We start from the raw sequence: 22980 nt of genomic DNA on the forward strand, positions 1-22980 counted from the left end.
AAGAATTTCAAGTAATAGGTATATGAAAAGCCCTCTTATCTGATGGCATTTGTTTACGGTAATTGAAAAAGTGGCTTAATGTATATGAAGAATTACTTTAAATGGCACAGACATAGCTTAAACATTTTAATTTATAACTTAGGCATTTATTTACCAGTGTTCTGACCTAAGGTAAAGGTCCATTGATTAAACCTCACTATGTCTTTCTTACATAAACAATACTTATGTTTCCAAGTTTGGTGTTTTTCAGTGAAACTAGAATATATACACTTAAAATTAATCTAAATACAGAATCCTTCTAGATTTTTTCCCATCTTTTAAAATGGCCTAGATCATACTTGATTCAACTTCTGTATTGAGTCTTTCCAAAGCAGTCAAGTTAATTTCTAGAGAAACCACTCTTTTCATGTTTCTCTCAATTTACAGATTATTTTATTAAGTTACATAATTATAAAATGAAATCTCAGGATACAAAAGAGATACAGTACAATACAATTATAGTAGCAAGTATAGCTAGAAGGAACTTTTGAACACACACCATTACCACTGACTGTGGGTAAATATAATCTGGTAGGTGTAGAAGTATGTAGGTTTTCTAGAGAGCAGTCCGCACTGGACACGGTGCTGCTTCCCACCAGGGACAGGGTGGTGTGCTGTAGGACAGGAATGGAGTCTGGGCTGGCTGGCTGGCAGAGCGTCTCTGCTGGGCTGTCTATCATGACCCGCCTGCTGTGTAGGCTCCACCCTGTCCTCCCGGGTTGCAGCCCTGCTCCTCTTGCCTGCTCTGGTGCCCTCAAGTGTTTTTCTGCTTGTGCCTCTTCTGCTAGCTTGTTACATCATTCAAGTTGAAATTGGGACAAAGAATGCTTATGTCTCACCTTGGTCTTTAGGGACATGATTTTCATTACCAGTATGGCAAGATTTCTAATGGTGTATGTAAAAAATACTTTATCTGAATTGTTTAATCGACAACAGTAAGTTTCAGACGAGTCCACACCTAGTCCCTTAGGGACTGTCCAGAATTGAGGCAGAAATTCCCAGAGAGTCAGTTGACAGACTTAGCTGGCTGGAGTTCTAGATGAATGGGAAACAAACATTCCAGAACACTTGTGACACATTGTTCTATGTAAAACACACACAAACACAGACAGACACACACACATATATATGATAGTTTAGTCAAGTTGTCAGACCAAATTGAATATTGAGACTTTTGTTTCATGTTTCCCGTAGTCCTTTATTTTATAACAGTTCCATTTGCCTGTCATTTTTGAGCTTTTGCTGGATTACAAATGTTTTGAGGATAGAGACATTATCTTTTTCTTTTTACTGTGTCTACCCCTTCCTGATATCTAGTGTTGTTCTCTAACCTGGGGTTGTCAGACTGTGGCCTGGGGGCAAAGCTCTGCTACCACCACTTGCACAGATAGTCCCATTAGCACACAGCCCTGCATTTGTTTGCCTTGTGGCTCCAATGACTAACACCATGTGGTCCACTAAGCCTAACTTTTTTTACCATTTGGCCCTTTATATAAAAAGTTTGCCAGTCTCTCCTCTAAACACAGGGACAGATTAAATGCTTATAATCATTTTCATTCCCAGGGAAATAAAGTTACTATTTGTCACAAAGTGTTTTCACATCATTTTGATTTGGTTGTATGGGATAATCAGTACTTCAAAAATAATTTTATTTTCAAACAGTTCTTGGAGACTTGAGGTGAAAATATAAAATTACATGGCAAAGATTGAAAGTGAAACTACTTGAGAATTTTTTTAGCTTCTGTTCTATTAGTACAAAGGTTAATACTCGTATTTGGCTAGTTTCTCCTTTCCCTTTTCCATTACATCTGATATTAGAATATATATATTAATATTGATGATATATCAAGTCTAAAGAATCCACCTTAATCTCTAAAGTGCCACCTCCACACTAAATAAAAGTTGAATGTGCACATTAGCTCAACAGATTGTTTTTTCCTTACTCATTTTGTGGGTGATATTTAGCAAGTGAATTTAACTAGACTGTAACTCAAATGCCTTTCTCTCATTCTCTCAACCAGCAGCTGCTGCGTACCTGTTCCAGAGACAGCTTTCACCAACACCAGGTTACCCAAGTCAATATCAGCTTTATGCAATGGAAAACACCAGACAGACAATCCTAAATGATTACATTACCTCACAGCAGATGCAAGTGAATTTGCGCCCAGATGTGGCCAGAGGACTCTCCCCACGAGAGCAACAGCTGGGTCTCCCGTACCCAGCAACAAGGGGTCTGTGTCTTTGCAGTGCAGCTTTCATAGAACTTACTATGTTTACCCGGGGTTTTCTAGGTACTCAGTAAATATTTGGTGAATGAGTGATGCAAAGAAAGAAAAGAAGGCCCATACTTCTTTCTATAGCCTTTACCCCTTGAGAGCAAACAAAGTAATGTATTGAAACGGTATTTTGGTGAACACTGAAATAACTAAACCAAGTTTTAGTGTGCTAGGTATTTGAAATCATTGTTTTTCCAGTTTTCTGTCTCTCTTAGGTTACTGGGATGGGACAGAGTATTTCATATCCTTCTCTAGATTTAAAAGTCTTACCAAGTGAAGATCTTAAACATTTTTATTTGTACTGTATACAAAGTATCATTGGGTCATAGAGATAACTCTTCACCACCACCACCCCCAAGAAAAGCCATGCATAGTTCTGTATCTTTAGAGTAACACTTAAAGTTAACATAATTTTATTGCATTTGTCTTTTGAGCAGGAATCATTGATCTGACCAATATGCCTCCAGCAATTTTAGTGCCTCATCCAGGGGGAACGAGTACTCCTCCCATGGACAGAATCACTTACATCCCTGGCACACAGATTACTTTCCCTCCCAGGCCCTACAACTCTGCTTCCATGTCTCCAGGTAAGAGTCCCTACAGTCACATCCCTCTGTGATATGACCAGCGTGCTCAAGTACAACATACATAGCCTTTGAAGGTATCTTGGGCACTTTTTTCCCCGTTGGGTCTTCAGTTTTTCATTTAATATTTAGTAATAGTTCCTATGTGCCATCTGTCACTAGTTACTCTAGAAATATCCTAAAGCTTGTGTTATGCTCCATTTGTCATCTAATACTCTTAATAAAATGAACTTCCTACATCTCAAATATGAAACTTTCAAAAAAATTTTTCAGTCAGTTTGATGTACCTATACCTGATATGTTAATATTTTTGTCTTTAAGTGTCAGATTTCTGTGTTTTACAGGACACTCATCACACCTTGCAGCAGCTGCGAGTGCTGAAAGGGAACGAGAGCGAGAGAGGGAGCGGGAGCGGGAGAAGGAGCGGGAGCGGATTGCTGCGGCCTCCTCAGACCTCTACCTTCGGCCAGGTGAGCGGGACGGCGTTGTTCACACTGTGGACATTTCTTGGTAATCTGGAATGATGGGGCATTGTGTTGAATGTTGTGGGGGATGCCAAGGTGATCTTACAAGTAAGAATTACAAGAGAGAAAGTAATTAAATGCCTTAAGGGACGTGTACAGGTTAACAGTGCTATAGAACTTGAAGTGGAGTGGAGATGAATTTTCAACAGGAAAATGATTCTCATGATGAAGGTATCATTTTGATTTAGCCCGCATAGTTGGCTACAATTGGGCCTGAATATACTGATCGTGGAACTCATTGGAGCTGAAAGTAGCCCAAGCAAAAAGCTCATAGATAGGAAAATGTGTGTTACTGAGCTAAAATTTAAAGAATGGGAAATATGGTTAGAAAGTTTTGTGACAGTTTGAATTATAAGTGAAGTGTTGGCTGCCACTTGGTGTGGTTGGTAGGTGACATGATCAGAGGGGCTTTTACACAAGAGTGGCATGAGATGGGTTAGAACCCTGAAGGTGGATATGGGCTGGTGCCAGGAGGGCAGTAAGACTGTGACATTGACACTGGCAGTGGCCAGAAAGGAGCTGCCAGGAAGTATATGGTTAAGGTGAATCAATAGGACTTAATAACTAGATAATGGGGAGTGAGGAGGAGGTGAGAGACAAGATTGTCTGCACATAAGACAGACCAGACAGCATTAATGAAAGCAAAGGCAGGGGTTTTTTATTTTGGACGTACTTAATCTGTCTTTGGAATATTTGTTTTATGCATGGTATACTTCTTTCCCTCAGTGACATCATATCACTCACTCTTTTCATATTGTCAGATATATAGATCTGGCACTTAGGAGGAAAGACAGAACTTGGAGATTGTGACTTAGGAGTCATCTGCAAGAGTCAAAAACGGCTTGACTGAGATTTCCATGGCAAGCACATGTGGAGAGGAATAAGTCAGCCCTTAGATGTTACGGGAAGGGATGTTACAGATTGAGACCAAAGGAGCCAGAGAGGTGGTTAGAGAGGTTGGTGCAGAACCGAAGGTCTCAGTGCAAGGAGGCTGTCATATTTATAAGGTCACAGGAGACAAAACTTTTGAAATCAAAGCGATGGCACTATTATATAGAAGGAGACTGAAAGCTAGCTATCATATTTGACTATTATTTTGGAGGATTTATCTTAAACAATTCAATGGCTGCAAAGCCTAAATTTAGATGTACCCTATTGTCTACATATAATAAAAAAATCAGTAAGTGTCTGACAATAGGAAATGTTTAATGAATTATAGGTAGCTCTATAATATTGATTATATGTTGATTGTATAAAAACATGGAAGTTGATTTAATTTTAGAAAGCCATGTACAAATGATACATAACATTAGTAGGAACTATATTTTAAAAATCTTTATGGTATTTTAAAATACTATGAACAACATGCAGATTTAACCCAATAAAATACCATTTTTCTTCATCACATGTAAAAGGTTGATAAATACTTGGTGTTGGCGTGTCTGAAGAAATACTGACTCAGACATTGTCAGTGGCAATGTAAGTGAGGATAGCCTTTTCAGAGATACAAAAATTTAAATAGCAATTCCACTTCTAGGAATATACCATATAGAAAAAATCACCGAAGCTTATGCGTGGTCAGAAGGGATGAAATTGCTGAAAAGGCCCATAGGTGCTACCTGCTACGAGAATAGGGGTGTGTACCGAAACTGCTAGCTCTTATGAGGGCAAAGAACCAGTTAGAAAGTCAGAGTGTGGGGCATGGAACAAGAAGAGGCAAGAAAGAAAGTGATTAGAGAAGAAATCTGAGATCTTCTGAGTGAAGTAGTTTTGACCAGGTCCAAGTTGTAGCTTTATTATGGGAGAGCTAAGGTTAAGTAAACAAAAATGTCTCAAATATCGAAGAAGTGTAGTTAGTGGAGCCGCACTTTGGGAAGGGCAGTGTAAGTGATTTCACGTCAGAAGAGAGCTTGCGGAGAGAAACAGTGACTTGTGGAGAGCAGAAATAGAGTAGAGCGGGAAGAACTGTGGGGGGGTGAAACAGCCTCAAAACCTGGGGTAGCAGTAGTTGTTTTTTGTTATTATTATTACTATTATTATTATAAAGTTGTACCAAATTTGATTTTGGAAATGATAAACACATCAGAGTTTGAGGAAAAATCTGAAAGATGAACTCATCTGATTTGTATTAGTACTTCATTATTGGTGGGGTTTTTTTTTCCTCTTTGGAATCAAGACGGCAATGACAGTAAATGATAGTTGGTGTTTTTGTTTCAAGTTACTTGTGTAGTTTTCTTATATCTTTATTAAGAAATTCTTATGGAACATATTTGTAGAAAGGCCAGAAAGTAGGGTATCAATTTTCTTATCTCATTTTCCTTTTACCTATTTAGGAATATTACGAAATTAATAGTCCCTAAATGTTGCTGTCTCTAGCGTCTTCCTTATTACCTGTGTTTCTTTGTTTTGTTTTGTCTTGCTTTGTTTTCTTACCCCCTGCAGGCTCAGAACAGCCTGGCCGGCCTGGCAGTCATGGGTACGTTCGCTCTCCGTCCCCTTCCGTCAGAGCTCAGGAGACCATGCTGCAGCAGAGACCCAGCGTCTTCCAGGGACCCAATGGAACCAGTGTCATTACCCCTTTGGATCCTAGTGCTCAGCTACGAATCATGTAAGTCAGTCGTATACATTTTGACAAAAAAAAAACAACAACAAAACTTTCTTGCATACACACTTTTTAGTTTGTGATTGCAGTAATCTTAGTAATGATTTACTACCCACTAAACATTTTTTATTGTTGTCGCAGTTTGTCCTTTCATCTCCCCACTACACCCCCCAGTACAGAGTCTCCCTTTACAGTGTGGTTTGGTTTTGTTTACAGGCCACTTCCTGCTGGGGGCCCTTCAATAAGCCAAGGCCTGCCAGCCTCCCGTTACAACACTGCTGCAGATGCCCTGGCTGCTCTCGTGGATGCTGCAGCTTCTGCCCCCCAGATGGATGTTTCCAAAACAAAAGAGAGTAAGCATGAAGCTGCCAGGTTAGAAGAAAATTTGAGAAGCAGGTCAGCAGCAGTTAGTGAACAACAGCAGCTAGAGCAGAAAACCCTGGAGGTGGAGAAGAGATCTGTTCAGTGTCTGTACACTTCTACAGCCTTTCCAAGTGGCAAGCCCCAGCCTCATTCTTCAGTAGTTTATTCTGAGGCTGGGAAAGATAAAGGGCCTCCTCCAAAATCCAGATATGAGGAAGAGCTAAGAACCCGAGGGAAGACTACCATTACTGCAGCTAACTTCATAGACGTGATCATCACCCGGCAAATTGCCTCGGACAAGGATGCAAGGGAACGTGGCTCTCAAAGTTCAGACTCTTCTAGTAGCTGTATGTATCTCAATCTGAGTTTCGCAATGTGATATCTGAGTAAAGAATGACTATATTCTTTAGGCAAAGCAGATCAATATGGTATAAAAAAAATTCTAATCTTGATAGTAAATGTAAAGAAAGATTTTTGGGTTAGTGCAATAATGTGTCTTCTGCAATTTATGATTATTTAAATGTCAGCATTTCTTACATATACCTTTCAAGTTATTTTTCATGAGAAAATTGCGCTCTTTATTAGAGTTAAAGTTGGAAAGTGGTTAGTTAGATGGAGTGTAGAGATTATTGCTGTTTTCAGGCATCTGAAAGATAATAGATGTCTCATTAAAGCTCTGTGTTACTGAGGCCTAATTTCAAGCAGTGTTTTCTGGGATATAGTTGGTTCAGTATTTAGGCTGATACTCCAAAACTTCATATATTTTGTGTAAGTTACAGAGTTTTTAAAAGGGAGACCACTTTATTATTATTAATTAGTATTTACATCGCACCTTTCTTGCAACCTTGTAGGTCTGTAAGAACTCACAAATCTACAGTAAAATGGTAGAAAAGTTATTTTTATGTGTTGCCTAAATTCTCTATAGAATGGCCATTTCTGAAGGAACAAGCAGGTATTCATACAAGCATCTGTAACATGTGAAATAATTTAACCATACATAGCCATCTCTCTGTTGTTTGCATTAATGAAATTAAGTAGAGTTGGAGATAATGAAAAAAAAAATGATTTCTAGTGCACCAGCATGCAATGTGCAATTTTTTTTTACCTTCATGCCTAATTATAATTTGGGTAAATATCGCCCTCATTCCTGAGGTTTCTGGAGAGGTGGGGGCAGCTTGGTCGTTGTGTAGACAAAATCTTTTAGCCCGGGATTACGACAGTCTGCAGAACAGATACCAGATATGCAGAAATGGCTGGCCAGGGGAGATCTGTGGTCATGTGCATAGGCCCTTTGGAGAGGAGTCACCAGCACACACAGTGACCCCCCTGCCTGTGGCTTATTGAGTGCTATAGACACTGGGTGGCTCTGCTTTTCGGTTTGCGTCACAAACTGAGCCTTGCTCCAGGAGGTTGACTTAGAAGGTCCGAGGATAAAAAGTCTGGCTTCTTTTCTGAGAGTTTATGTTTCTGAGTGTGGTGTTTCTGTTTTGGGGTTTGTTTTTTAAATCATTAGGTAAATTACTTTCATAAAGCCCATAAGCTATTTACAGTTACTCAGTGTGGTTTTCAGGTTTTATCTTCAGAGCTTTCCTCCCTCTGAAAGTGAAGCACAGAGCCTTCACCTTACTCTTAAGGCTTTGAAACCAATGAATGTGGCTTAAGCATCAGGCTTTCTGTTGACACTCTCTCTGACGTGGTAAGCAGATTTAGGATTTGGGGTACATAAACAGTGATATGTACTAGTGGATACAAAAGTTGCAAAGTAGTATAAATTACTTTGATTATAGTGATTTATTTTAGTTCCCCAAAGAAAATTTTCATCCCAGTTATCAGGTTTCTGTTCTGTTGAACGTACTAGAAGTTAGGTAACTGTAACTTCCATGACCTGGTGAAGGGTTGGAGGAAAGGGCTGTGCAGCTGAGCACTGGCGGAACAGGTGGTGGCCTGGTAGGAGAGTCCATTCCCATCTTCTGTACCTGTGTCCAGGATCCATTGTCTGATCACGCTTATCAAGCCAAGGTCATATATCCTTTAGGCCTCTGACAGTTTTCTCAGTCTCCATGGTGCAGCATGTAGATGCAAAGATCACTGTTAAGTCAAAAGGTTCCTGAGTAGGAGGCTGCATCTGCCTCTCCCCCATTTGCAGCTCTGAGGCCATGGCAGGGCTCTGAAAAGCTGGCTGGACCCCTGCTGCAGAGACCCTTGGTGTCCTTGGGGTCCACATGTCAGAGGGAAGGGCCCTTCTCTGTTGGGGGCTTCCCTTCTGACGGTCCCTATCACTTTGGTTCACTTTCACAGTGTGACATGGTGCTAAAAATTGTGTGGAGTAATTTTGTCAAAAATGCTACAGTGATTTGAGAAAATGATTATATAATGTTACTTAATCTGAAGCTTTAAAATCATCACGGTAATGAAGTTTTTCTATAAGCTGGCTGTCCCGCAGAATTGAAATTACATATTGAAAATAAACTGTGGAGATATACCCTCTTATTTATTAAATTTGTTCTGATAAGTGTTTATTTCCTGGGGATTTTCTTTTCCTGCTCCCAGGAGACTGTCACAAATCTGTTTTTTATTCTGCCTCTCCTAAAGGTCTTAGAGCCCAAAATTCCAGAAAACTTTGTATCCCACCAAAATCAGAAATACCAAGGAAGCATTTATGGTTCATTGAGCTCAATATTTTTTTATCATTAATCTAGGTGCCATTGGACATTTCTGAGAATAAAAAATAAAAATATGCAAATAGGTTTGAAGAACTTGGACTTTTGAGACTTTTCATAGGATTAGTTTTAAAATAAGATTCTTCTCTTTTCTTAAAGTATCTTCTCACCGGTATGAAACACCTAGTGATGCTATTGAGGTCATAAGCCCTGCCAGTTCACCTGCGCCGCCTCAGGAGAAACTACAGCCCTATCAACCAGAGGTTGTTAAGGCAAATCAAGCAGAAAGTATGTCTTTTTTAGCCACCAGTTTACATGTTTTGATATTTGCATTTATCATTTGCTTCTAATTATCTGTCCAGAGCATGGTAAGAAATAACTTGTTTTATTAGTTCTGTTTTAAAGTAATCTGCATTAATGAAAAACTGTTGTATTTTTAAGCTCTTATTTGATTATTCATTTGCTTATTATTCATTCATTTAATGATAGAGGAAGGAGTTATTCATTTTCTTTTGCTCACTTATGATTTCAATTTTTATTGTATATTAGTCCTCTAGTTTCTTTATTCTGTAAATAAATATTTTTATTCAAAATTAAGTAAGAGTCCTATTTAGAGAAATGTACTGTATCCCTTTCATGTGTTCCTCAGAGCTGTGTTTAATCTTTGATAATGGGTGAGAGGTAGGGCATCTCTGGAGTAAGACATCTATCTTTCCTGTGTTAGCTGAAGCTACCAGGCAGTACGAAGGACCATCACATCACTATCGACCACAGCAAGAGTCACCGTCTCCACAGCAGCAGCTGCCCCCTTCTTCACAAGCTGAGGGGGTAGGGCAAGTGCCCAGGACACATCGACTGATCACACTTGCTGATCACATCTGTGTGAGTTTTTCATTCTTAATTTTTTCTATCATGCCGAGGGCACATTTCACATAGAATCAGAGTAAAGATGTCTAGTTTTGGGGGGGCTACACTTTCTTTACACTTTCTTAATGGGTTTAATTCTTTTCTCATTCACAGCAAATTATCACACAAGATTTTGCCAGGAATCAAGTTTCCTCACAGCCTCCCCAGCAGCCTCCCACTTCAACATTCCAAAATTCACCATCTGCTTTGGTGTCTACCCCTGTGAGGACTAAAACATCAAATCACTACAGCCCAGAATCCCAGTCTCCGTCTGTCCACCATCAAAGACCAGGTTCAAGGGTCTCTCCAGAAAATCTTACGGACAAATCCAGGGGAAGGTATGGTCTTTATTTCAAATCATATGAAAATTTCCCAACAGTAAAACAATTTTAATATATCTACAAGATAGAGGATTCATTTCTTAACTCTGAAGTTTATTTACCTTCATTCCTTGGAGAGTGTAGACAATTGCTACATCCTGTTCGTAGGTTTGCAAAAGCAATTATGAAGACTATGTAGTTTGGTAGTAGTATAAGGACATTTTGAGTGGTCCTTTAGAATCATCAAAACATTTTTCTCTCCCCATGGTTTCTGTTGGGTTAGCAGCAATAGATGTTTAGGAAGTTGACATTTAATAATGAAAATGAGGCCAATAGAGGTACCATGAGAGGTAACACATTTTATATGGCCGGACCGTCAGGTAAAAGGCATTTCTGCTTACCCAATGCTGTTAGTGCACACAGACCCAGAGAAAGGACCTGGGATGGAAAATCCACCTCTGTAAGCAGAGGGCAGGAAAAGACGGAAGAAAGAGTCTGGCCTTTTCAGTTTAGTAATAGTAGACTTTTTACATAAAAAACATACATTGGCCATCTGCAAGATGAAATGGATTCTTATACTGCTTGGAAAGTGCCAGAGAATTACATAGGGTAAAGTGGGGGGTTAGTCACAGGTACTAATACATTAGTGCCCTTAGAAATTAGTTCACACGCTTGACCAGGTCAGGACAATAGCCTGTTCCAGGACCCAGCACATAGTAGGAGGCAAAGGAGGGGCACTGGTTTATATCACAACAAACATCGATGATGCACAGACAGTTTCCATTAGAGTTTCAGAGAAGCAGTTTTCCCCTCTCTTTCAGGTCCAGCTCACAGGTCAAGCAGTGGTCATGCCTTAGAACAGTCTCTCCTCCATACCCCACTTCTCGTGGCTGGCTCTTAAAATCTGACACGCACCCCTTTTCCACCATGTACCCTAAGTGGTCAGTGTGGCGCTTCATTTAGCACGGAGGTAACTTGCTTGGTTGCCAGTTGGACATACCACAGCAACAGTGTAGGCACATACAAGAAAAAAGACAAAAGAAACACTCCAAGTATTAGTAACAGTTTTTTCCACCATGCCACCGAAGATCCAAACCAGTGTGTTAATATGTTTCCTAGGCTTGGGGGTAGGTCACTTAAAACATTCACTTGTTTTTATGTGGGTCCTAAAGAGGAGATACTATCAGACTCATGTGGTATTAAAAGCACAGCATTCAGTTTGGATGATGGCACTGGTGCCTGCCCCCTGTAACTGGATGCCACAGGAGCAGCAGAAGTGTAAGGTCAGAAAGACCAATATTCATAGGGACTTGAATTCAGAGGTTGTCTTCTATGAGCATTACTCTTGGAACCTGATCTCTAGATGTTAATGTAGCCCCTACCTTAAGAACTGGCCTACACTGGCCAGGCTGTGTAAATGCTACATGCTGGCAAGGGGAGGATAGTGCTGTCTGGTGTAGAGGTGAATAGGAGGGGGAATATGCCAGACTAGGACCCCTAGTTTTTCCCGTTTTGATGGTGCACATCTCTATCCATGTATAGTGTGTCTCCACAGGTCCTGATTGCATTGGAATAGCAGGATCCCACCAGAGGTTTATGAGTTCCTCCGTGAAAGGTTTTCTTAGGCTCCGGAGGAAGAAATGCCAATCAGCCACAAAATTAGGCAGTACAGAGCTTTATTGAGGTTTGCGCACTTGGGCAAGATTCTCCGGTCCATGGAGCGGGCCGGGGAAATTGCGAGCAAGCAGGGAATATGGCAGGGTTTTATGCACCAAATTCTGGTTGGCTCTCCTCGGGGGCTAGGGATTGGTGTCCTGGAACAAAGCCACAGTCCATCATTGGTGGTTCCCCTCAGGCTCAGGCTGCCAGGTGGATATCCCTACCCATCCTGACACTCCGCACCTCAGTGGTGTGGCCCATTGCAGGTTCCAATAAATGGTCACCTTCTCAGGGACAGTAGGGCTCGATGTCCACAGTATCATTGCTCGATCCATTGCAAGCATCTGGACTATCACTGTGTCCTTTCTTTTCCACATATTTATTGTATCGTTCCTAATCTGGCATTTGGGGCAATAGGTCCCATGGGTTGGTCATTTAAATGTATTAATGCCTGAGGATGTGCTTGTCTTTGTCTACCCAGCCAAGGTAGGTTTTCCATTTAGTAACTTTATCTGTTGTTTAATGACACTATCTTTTTCATTTCACTTGCCCGACTGGCTGCCTTTGGGTTTTATGAGGTGGAATTTCCATTTAATATTGTGTTCTTGTGCCCATTCCTGAACATCATGTCCTTTGAAATGTGACCCCTGATCACTCTCTATTCATTGGGGATTCCCACACATAGCACTTACCTTTTCTGGTTCCTTTACAGTGGCAACATTAGTTTACTCACGTGGAGAGGCCTGAGTTAAACCAGATTCAGTGTGGACATGCACCGGAGCATATTTGGAGCCTTTACTCAAGGGGAGAGGCCATGTAGTCAGTTTGCCAGTCCCTTACCCATTGGGGGTTTTGTTGGATAACCCCAGAGTCTCATGGTGGTTGTCCAGGGTATCACTGGAGCAGACAGGATAGGATACAGCTGCATTAACCAGATCCCTGGGTTGTAAAGGTAGCTTGCCTCCTTATATATGTGCCATCCTGTTGAGGCACTACAGTGCCCGGTCCTCTGTTGTCCCCAGTTTGCCTTGTACACTGATCAGTCAGTTGCTAAAACATATATTTTTGCCAAGGCATCTGCTTCCTGATTACTTCGGGGTGTGGATACCCTATGGGCAGGGACCTGGAAGATAGTGAGATCTGCCTCAGGCTTTTGTAAGCGAGCCCAAATATCCTTCCACACCTCTTGCCCCATAAAGCTTTGTTCATCATCATCCACCCCTCCTTTTTCCGTTGTCTGAGCCACAGTGTCAATCCTTTTAAAACAGCCCAACTGTCATTGTATAGGATTGGTGGCCGGGGTGCAAGTGTGATTACTAACCAGGCAGCTGTTACCTTAGCCCTCTGGCTAGTGAGGTTTATTCCTTGTTTCCCTCCAGATAGTATCCGTGGATGGCTGGGTGGCAACTGCTGCCCAAGTAGGTGGACACCCTGACTAGAGCAATTGGTACACCAGGCTTCAGCTGAGGTTTCCCCTATTCCTATTTTATAGGTTGCAGGAACCAACATGGGTATAGGAGCAGGGGTATTTGAAGGGTCTGTATATCCAAGGGGGCCTAATAGTTGTTGCATCTCTAAACAGAGGGCTATTTGACAGTGTACTCTGCTGTAGGTAGTCATGCCATTTACTCAGTGTAGGAATCTGGGTGGAGGCATTGCACTAAATGGGGTATGAGTGTTCTCCAACACCCCAGAATCCCTGCAAAAGCCTGTACCTCTTTCGCGTTTTTTGGTATGGGATAGGCTTGCATTGTATCTATGGTGGCCTCGGGGATGATCATGGATCTTATGGGCCAAACAATTCCCAAGAGCTTTATAGCGGTGCTTGGACCTTTAATTTTCTGTGGATTCACTGCCCATCGTCTCTGTTGTAGTTGATCCAGTAAAGCCCACAGGGTTTTCTGTAGCAGAGGCAAATCTTCACAGATTAACATTTATGTCATCAATGTAATGCGCCCATTTCACTGGGGTTGGGAAAGAAAACAGTGACAAATTGTGGTCACCATGCCATGGCATACAGTGGGGCTATGTAGATAGCCTTGAGGAAGCACTTTGGAAAGCCCATTGTTGACCCTCCCAGGTAAAGACATATTGATTTTGGGACCCACCAGTCAGGGGTATGCTAAAAAAGACATTAGCCAGGTCCAGCGTAGCGTATATTTCTAGGACAATAGCCACATTATCTAATATAGGGCCAGTATTGGGCACAGCTACATGAACAGAGGATGGTTCCTTTTTTAGCTCTCTGTAATCTACTGTCATCCTTTAAGAGACATCTGGCTATCTTACTGGCTGCACTGGTCTGTTAAAGGCACCATGTGTCAGGCACATCATGCCCATATGGTAGAGCTCTTGGATAGTTTTCCCATCCTTAAGTCATTCCCAGTAACTCTCTGCTGTGGTGGTAAACTGACTGGCTCTCAGTTAGCACTCTCTCTTAGTACTAATTTGATTAATTGTCCTTGAAGGTAGAATTTCCTGATAGAGGTTTGTAAAGTCCGTCTTTGCAAGATGTCAATGCCTGGTATGTTTTGGGGATTGGGGAGATGAAGACTTCATACTCCTGGCGGTGGGAACGCCCAATTTGCAGAACAAGGGGGACTTTCTGACTATTAGTCGCCTCCATAGCTCTCTATGGATTATCATGTATTGGGTACACTCAGTGCATGTCAGCCACAGCAGTTACCCTCTTTATTTCTGGATGACCAGTGGATGGTGAGTTCCATATGAGGCCTCTGATTGCCTCCTATGGCCCTCACCCAAGGACAATCTTGGCCTTCATCCTATATGGGCTTTTGGGTTATCCTCACAGGTCCTTTCTCTTGTACTGTCCTGATTCCTACCCTCTCTTTCCTTCTGCCCAAGTTCTGAGTATTTCCCACAATTTCAGATGCTCTCTGTGTCTGGTCAGTTTTCCCTAAGTCTGCCTCCCATTTTATAACTCTGATTTCTGCCTCTAGCTGGGTGTCAGTGGTCAGACAAGGGGCCAGCCTGCAGCTATGCCCATGCACTTTCTTTTCTTGTTGCAGTATGCGATGCATAGTTCTTCAGATAAATGGAGGAGACCAGCTAGCATTTTCAGGTTGTCCCATACTCACATGGCAGCCCACATAGAAGTGGATGGCGAGCCAAGGCCCATTTCTTTGGTCACTTGACTGGCTCACCAGTTGTTAGTACAAGCAGACTCAGGGAAAGGTCAGGGACTGAAAATCTACCTCCATAGCAAAGGGCAAAGAAAGACTGAAGAAAGAGGCTGGTCATTTCAGTCTGGTAATTGACACAGTTTATTAAGGGATACTTACATACTTAGGCAGTTGCAAGATGAAGTGGATCCTTGCACCTATGTAATTCTTTGGCACCTGCCAAGAATTATATAGGGTAATGGGGGAAGAGGGGACTGATAGTCACAGGGTACTAGTACATGAATGTTTCCAGGTATAGGAAGTTACTTTACATGCTCGACCTAGTCAGGTCAGTGGCCTCTTCCAGAAACCAGCACGTAGTAGGAAGCAGAGGAGGGGTGCTGGCTTATGTGAGAGTGAATATAGATTACGATCAGACGGTCTCTAAAGGTGGTTTTCAGGAAGCAGTCTCCCCGCTCTGGCCCTGGTCTCTCTTTCAGCTTAGGCAGCAGCCATATCTTGGAATAGTTTTCTCCATAATGTTCTGCACTTGGGTGTGTGTTTGTTTTTTTTAATGGAGGCAGGTTTTTGGTTCAAGGTGGTAGGTAGACTAAGCATTGGGACATGCTAAATTATAGTATAGTAGCATGAACATTCATAAAATTCATAGAAGTGCTGAGAACAAGTCTGGGATGTTAGCAGGTCAAAGATAATGGTAAATATCTGGAAGATACACAGTGGGTTGGTGAACCTAAGTAGTGGGGGCCCTCATTCAGAGGATGAAAAAGAGAAATTGGTAGCAGCGGTGCTTCTCCAGCCTGCCTACCAAGCCCTCCAGTTAGCCAAGGACATGAAGAAGTAAGAATAATTTAAGAAGCAGAATGATCCTCATTCAAAAACAAAAATACTTTGTTGTGGTATTTTTCAAACATTTACAAAAGTAGAGAGAATAGTATAATATGCCTGTACATATCTATTGCCCAGCTTCAGTACTCATCAGTATAGGGCTAATTTTGTTTCATTTTTATTCCTACTTGTCCATCTTCAAACTGGATTATTTTGAAGCATATCTCAGACATAATCATGTCAAGAAGCTTGGTGATGTTAAAGATATGATGAAAACACATTTTTTCTTTTAAAAAAAATTTCCAATTATCAAAGAAAGTTCACAGCTTGTATAGCAGACTTGTGGTTCACTCCTGATACAGAGTTTTATGTAGCAGATTTTGAGTGGTCAATGGTATTTGTGAAAATTCCATTTGATTTTTTCACTTGTAATTTGTACATCACTACAACTGTGCATTTGAATTAGGATTGTCACATTTCTTTCATTGGATTTTAGTCATATTCTTGGTTTTACAGTTTTAAATGTTCACACAATTTATAGTATTATAAGGCACCATTGCCGGGTTTTTCAATCTGTAAGCAAAACAACACACAGGAGTTTTTCTGGAGTTCAAGACACAATGTAAATGCTGTAAATCACAGAAAAAATGGTTGAATATGCTATGTAAAATTAAAATAGACAAACTAAAGGTTAAAATGGGCAACATAGAGAAGGAAGCCAAGTTCATCTGTCATGGAAGGGAGTTGATAGATACAGTTTCAAGTTTTATAAATCAAGAAAGGTATAAGATTATTTACTAAGGTAAGCACCAAAGAACTAAAAGAAAAAAATGGTCAAAAATGGCCACCTCTGAGAATTGGGTAGAGTTGATTGGGAAAAGAAATCACAAATTATACTTAAGTATAACAGTAATAAAAGCAGATGTTAAAGGTCATAAATATTTCTTAACATGAATAACCACTAAGCCAAAAACATTTTTTTTTGGTCTGAACAGTGTGTTTCTCTCACATTATCCTTACCAACATGGTATCCAAAGGAAGAACATTAAATTGTGAAGAACTTCTTAGCCCTACAATGATAATATCAGAGCCTATCTTGACTCACTGGACAAACCTTAGGTTTCAGTTTAGTTCTCAAGTACTTTATCTTTTAATTTAACGGGGAAAGACCTGGTAAGGCGTGACTCAAAATGAGCCTTAAAACCTATGAGGGCTCACCTGAGTGGCTGGCCAGGGCCGGTGGGTGGGGTCTGATGCTGCAGCACAGAGGAGCCTCCTGACAGGGCTGGCTCTGCCCTGGCTCTGCATGTAATGTGACTCCCCTGTCTGTCAGGCATGTGTGGGTAAACCAGGAGTGACAGACTTTTTTTGATAACCACATATATAATGAGTACTTCAGGAAAATTTTTACTGATATAAATTGGCAACTTTTGTTCATTTTCTCCTGAATGAAGTAGTGAGTTAAGTAAACTGCAGGTGAGCCCTAGGAGTACAATCTAATATTTTATGTGTTATATTCTTAGGCCTGGAAAATCCCCAGAGAGGAGTCATGTCTCTTCAGAGCCCTATGAACCCATCTCCCCACCCCAGGTTCCAGTTGTGCATGAGAAACAGGACAGCCTGCTGCTACTGTCTCAGAGAGGAGCAGAGCCCGCAGAGCAGAGGTGAGGAGCGAGCTGCCCAGCCTCGCTGACAGCTCCCGTCTATGAGTGTGTGTGTGTGTGTGTGCGCGCGCGTGCGCGCACGCGTACGCACTTGCAGTGCCTTTCCATTTTCCTTAAAGTCGGTGCCTTTTTCTTTTTGGGTTGTATGTCAGGATAGGACTCTCAGAGGACCATTCAGTTTGTTTTCCTAGTGATCTGATACTAGTGGATTTTAATGAAAAATTATAATACTTACAGGTTATAGGAAAGAATTATTATTCTCCTTGAAATTAAGTCCTTCTAGATCTTTTATTAACCCTCTTTTGCCTGTGTGGTCCCCCTCTGAATTCAGCCACCATTTGAGTGCTAACCATGTACCAAGCACTGTGGACTCACAGTCCACAGTATGGAGGGGAAGTTAATGATTACCTGTGCCAAGCTGCATTACATTATTTTTCTTACCTTTTTCTACCCCTAACCCAACCCTATGAATTACTAGAATTCTCACTTGGATTAGACAGACATCTCTGATTTGCCTCCTCTCCAGTGCACTTCCACCAGAGTGAATTGTCTAAAATGCTGAGAATCAGGCTTACACTGCTCATCGCCTTTTCTGCCACTTTTCCCTTATACTTTATTCTCATCCATATCAAGTTGTCTGTTGTTCCCTGAATTCCTTTCAGTCCATATTCATGCTGTTTTCTTGGTGTGGAACACCCTCTCCCAATGCTCTGAGAGGTGAACACATGATCTGCCCGTGGTCAAATAAAGTAAGAGAGCAAGCCTGCCTTAAACCAAGATCTGTTTCACCCCAAACTGTTAGTGTGTTTCTTTCAATGTGTTGTTATTTACTTTATATATACTCATAAACATTCAAATAGATGTTGATACCTTTCAATGAAATGAGGAAGAAAATGTTTGAAGAGGGAATGATGTTAAATGTAATTATACATTTTTATATCACCTTATTCATCTTTCTTGGCAAATGGTAGCTTCAAACATATTCTCATGTTTCAATGATGAATGGATCCATGTGACCGGATTATGTTACCTGCAGTCTTCTATATGTTCGGTTATCATCTCTGGCTCCAGTTAGAGCTTGGTAGTCTTGAGCTGTTAAAGGAAACTTGTTTTTTTTAATGTGTTCATATAGGAAGCTGCCAATGAAACATGGAACCCTTTACATGAAACTTAGCTCATCTGGTAGGAGGCATTGAAATGATTGTAACAATTTCTTTGTTATAGTTACTCTGTTCAAGCCCAGTGGTTGATTACTTAAGTGTGAACTCTTGCTATTTTACAGACCAGAGTGCTATTGATTATAATTGTATTTTACTTCAAAGTAATTCTGCTAGTAAAATAGTTCCTAGTTCATGTGGTAACCATAGGCAGATGGTTATGCATGCAGCATTATGAACTGCTTCTTAGTTTTTCTGCTAATAATGTTTGCTGCTTATTCTGTTAAGTCTTTGTTCTAGATTATCTCCATTCCGGTTCTCATTTTGTGATTTCACCTTTGAGTGTTAAAGTATTTGTGTCCTCAAATATAATGTACTAACTGGCTTATGGTCACACATTGCTCCTTAGGGTTGTAACCACACACACGAGGTAGTAGTTTTCTCAGATACTCTATGACTGTTATTATCATTGACAGAAAAGTCTCTCAGGTTAGGAGTTCAGATGATAATAGACATAACTGTGTTCTCGACAGGAGTGATTCCCGCTCACCAGGGAGTATAAGCTACTTGCCTTCGTTCTTCACCAAGCTTGAAAACACGTCACCCATGGTTAAATCAAAGAAGCAGGAGATTTTTCGTAAGTTGAACTCCTCTGGTGGAGGTGACTCTGATATGGGTAAGTAGGATTTCTTTCATAAACTCCAAATAAAGCATGCATTAATAATGATATCTCCAATGTTGCCTCTTGTGTAATCCTTGTGTTTAAAGGCTCTTATAGGCATCTAACTACACCTGATCCTGATGTTTCTTCTCACATGTCTACCAGTATATAAAGACTCTGTTAGGGAGCAGGAACTTGCTATTTCTGAAGCTGTCCATTTCCTCTATGGATAAATGCTGGGTCTAGGAAACATTTTTCTTATGTGGGGCTGGATTAGTTCTCCATATTTTTCCCCCCACTGGTCTTGGTTTTATCCATTTGGGCCATCTCTATATAACATTTCTTCAGCCATTTGAAGACAGGTCATAACCTTTGGGCCTTATCTCTGTAAATATCCCCAGTTCATCATCACAACTGGCCTGGTTCTGAGTATTCATACATCTTAACTTCTCTCTACTAAAAACATTCTATGTAGCTTAGCCTTTTAGTAGGTTCTGAGATTCATCACTATTAATGGAGTCTAATATTATATTAGGGTTTTTTAGCAACCTACCTACTGTTAAGTTGTAGTGTGTTTAGCACCAATATAAATATCAAGATCTGTGCTGCTTTTGATCCATACCCTTCCCCTTTTGTACTTAACTTGCTCCAAATATAGGATGATGCACTCAGTGCTTGCATCATTGACTTTTTCTACCCTACTAGTGTCTTTTGGATCTCAGTTCAGTTATTCAGCATCCATCTGCAAATCTGATAAACCCACCATCTGAAAATATCAATAACAATTGGTATTGGCAGAAAACAGTTTACACACACACACACACACACACACACACACATAACTACTTACTATGCTGTCAGCGCTACTCTAAGCATGTGCATGTGTATAGTAATTCAATCCTCACAACAACCCTACACATTACAAATTATAATTGCCTGTGTTTTGTAGTTGAGTAAGTAGACTCAGAGGTTTAATAACTGGTGCAGGTTATGTAACCGGTAAGTAATGGGGCCGTGGTTCAGACTCAGGCATTCCAACCCCTGAGTCCATGCTTCTGCAGTTCTGTACTTGTAGCATCATCACTACCTAGATCTTTGGTAAATATCCACTAGGGTAAAGCTTTGTGGTATCCCAACCTTTCCTTTTGGTTGGTAAATATGCCTTAATCAGAATCTTCTTCATACTCTGTTATTTAGCACACTCACTCACACGGGATTGGCTAAAAAGTCTGTTACATTTTTTCCATACGACCGTTCTAATGGTGTTTAGTTGTCTTTAACTTCATTTTGAAACAATTTTGTTAGATTGTATAGTGACAGCTGTCATTTCAGCAAGCATTTAAAAAAGATACTTCTCAAGACAAGTAAATTTTTGTGCAGCCATTTCAATTTTGAAAATGGAAGAAGATACCTAACATTTTTGGCATGTTATGCTTTATTAATTCAAGAAAGGTAAAAATGCAACTGAAACACAAAGATTTGTGCAGTGTATGGAGAAGGTGCTGTGACTGATCGAATGTGTCAAAAGTAGTTTGTGAAGTTTCTTGGTACTATTGACATTTTGGCCAAATAATCCTTTGCTGTGTGTTGTCTAATGCACTGGAAGATGTTTACCAGCACCCCGGCCTCTCCCCACTACAAGCCAATAGTAGGAGATAGCCAGCATACTCAAAATACCCAAATCAGTAGTTATTGGTGAAAAATGTCTTTTATTTTACAGAAAAAATGCAATGGACCTTTTGGTCAACCCAATACTATCGCCCAATCTTAACTTATCCACCTTTTACTCGAGTATATCCAGTGATGCAGAGAGGCTTGGTTGGATGCCTTGCAGCAATCTGGGTACACCACACTCTGCTCTCTTTTTATGAATTAGTCTCCTGACTCTGTCAAAAGAAAGGAAATTGTGGCCTGTGCACTTGTAACTGCCAGGTGGGTGTGTGGATCTGTGACACTGGGTGATTCATAAACGTTGAGTGGCAAAGGGGAAAAAGGATGAGCCCAGGGTCACTTATTATTTGTGAACTTACCCTAGCTCTTAATTACCAGTTTATCTTAAGTGGCAACAAATTATGGAAAACAGGGATGTCCAACCTTTTGGCGTCTCTGGGCCACACATTAAATACACAAACACTAACAAAAACTGATGAGCAAAGAAAAGGTTTTAAGTGAATTTATAGTTTTGTGTTGGGCCGCATTCATTGCCATCGTAAGCCATGGGTTGGTTGGGTGTCCAACCTACAGCCTGTGGGCTGCATGCAGCCCAGCATGGCTGTGAATGCTGCCCCACACAAAATAGTAAATGTACTTAAAACACTATGAGATTTTTTGTGTGATTATGTGTCACAATGTATTTAACGTGTGGTCCAAGACAGCTCTTCCAGTGTGGTCCAGAGATACCAAAAGGTTGGACACCCCTGTTAAGAATGTTGACCAGTATTGCTATCAGGCTTATAGTATCTTTTCTTCTTCTTCTTTTTAAAAAATAATATCATTACATTTATCTGCCTTCAGTTCAATGGTTTCATCTATTATTTATAGCTCCTCAAATATCACCAGCAAAAAATATGGAGCTGTCATGTTCAGATTCTCACAGAACCCAGAGAGGAATCTGAGCATGGAGACACAGAGGCTTCAGAGCAGCCAGTGGTTAATTAAGCCTTGTCTCACCTCTGTATCGTTTGACCCCATCCTCTCTAGTCTTTGTGTTGCCATTTCAGTGGGGAAAAAATTGACAGGAAAATGCCACATATGAATTAAGCCTATAGTTTTCTCTTATTTTTTTCCATTGGTCTTAGCTCTCTCATTTATTAACTTAACAGTTATTAATTGAGCAGGCTAGCATGTTGGATGCTTTTAGGATGATAGATGGTTTCTAATCTCTGAAAATAATGAAACAAGTATCTAAGTTTAACAGAAAATAAAATGTATTAATGTTTTAAGGAAAGTGCTAACAAAATTGCTTAAGTCTGGGGTTTTCTGATTGCAAGAAGTCATTTTGATTATGGAAGGGGACAGTTAAGGAATTGAGAGTTAAGCAGTGATTTTCAGCCTTTTTCATCTCATGGCACATATAAACTAATTATTAAAATTCTGCAGTACACCAAAAAATTTTTTCTTTTGCTGATCTGACCCAGAAAAAGATAAAATTTTGATTCATTCACACAGGGAGGTATTGTTACATTGGCTGTTTTCATTTTCTTATGTGACAATCTAGCGAAAGTGACCCTAAGTAGGTCTTGCCTGTGGAAATCTCTGGGATGAAGGAGCCAGTGGCCCCTCTGGGCTGCAGGGAACGTCCAGGCCTCAGCAGGAGGTGTCACTGAGAAGGCCATCCCCCACATGCACCTGCCTCAGCTCAGGGCTCCAGCAGAGCTGGACCCCAGCACCTTTCGTCTTCAGACTCCCTGGCTTTGACACCGGACTTTATTTGATCTCTTTGTACCTGCTGATAATAGTGAACCACTTCCCTCTTCGGGAATCTTTTTCTCTTGGCTTTCAGATACTACTTTATCTTGTTTCTTTTCCTACTTGTTCGTCCATTTCTCCTGTCTCCTTAGAAGCTCAGTCTTGCTTCGCCTAGCCCTTGAATGTTGG

The 22980-nt window shown here is 40.8% G+C and overlaps 1 protein-coding gene across 12 annotated transcripts in view; it reads left to right on the forward strand.

The window, feature by feature from the left end:
- NCOR1 (nuclear receptor corepressor 1) overlaps nt 1–22980 on the forward strand; it is a 199860-nt gene that overhangs the window by 168861 nt on the left and 8019 nt on the right. For 8 of the 12 annotated variants that reach the window (XM_045199100.3, XM_045199099.3, XM_045199104.3 and 5 more), the window contains 10 exons: nt 2061–2270; nt 2753–2902; nt 3244–3369; nt 5866–6031; nt 6242–6735; nt 9208–9336; nt 9773–9930; nt 10069–10292; nt 17425–17565; nt 19256–19398. In XM_045199100.3, the coding sequence (XP_045055035.2) occupies nt 2061–2270; nt 2753–2902; nt 3244–3369; nt 5866–6031; nt 6242–6735; nt 9208–9336; nt 9773–9930; nt 10069–10292; nt 17425–17565; nt 19256–19398 (1941 nt within the window). The remainder of the gene's footprint in view (nt 1–2060; nt 2271–2752; nt 2903–3243; nt 3370–5865; nt 6032–6241; nt 6736–9207; nt 9337–9772; nt 9931–10068; nt 10293–17424; nt 17566–19255; nt 19399–22980) is intronic. The other 4 variants (XM_045199102.3, XM_024564732.4, XM_045199106.3 and 1 more) reach the window with 2 other exon arrangements.

This window comes from Desmodus rotundus, chromosome 9 (genome assembly GCF_022682495.2).
Source record: "Desmodus rotundus isolate HL8 chromosome 9, HLdesRot8A.1, whole genome shotgun sequence".
Classification (NCBI taxonomy): domain Eukaryota; kingdom Metazoa; phylum Chordata; class Mammalia; order Chiroptera; family Phyllostomidae; genus Desmodus; species Desmodus rotundus.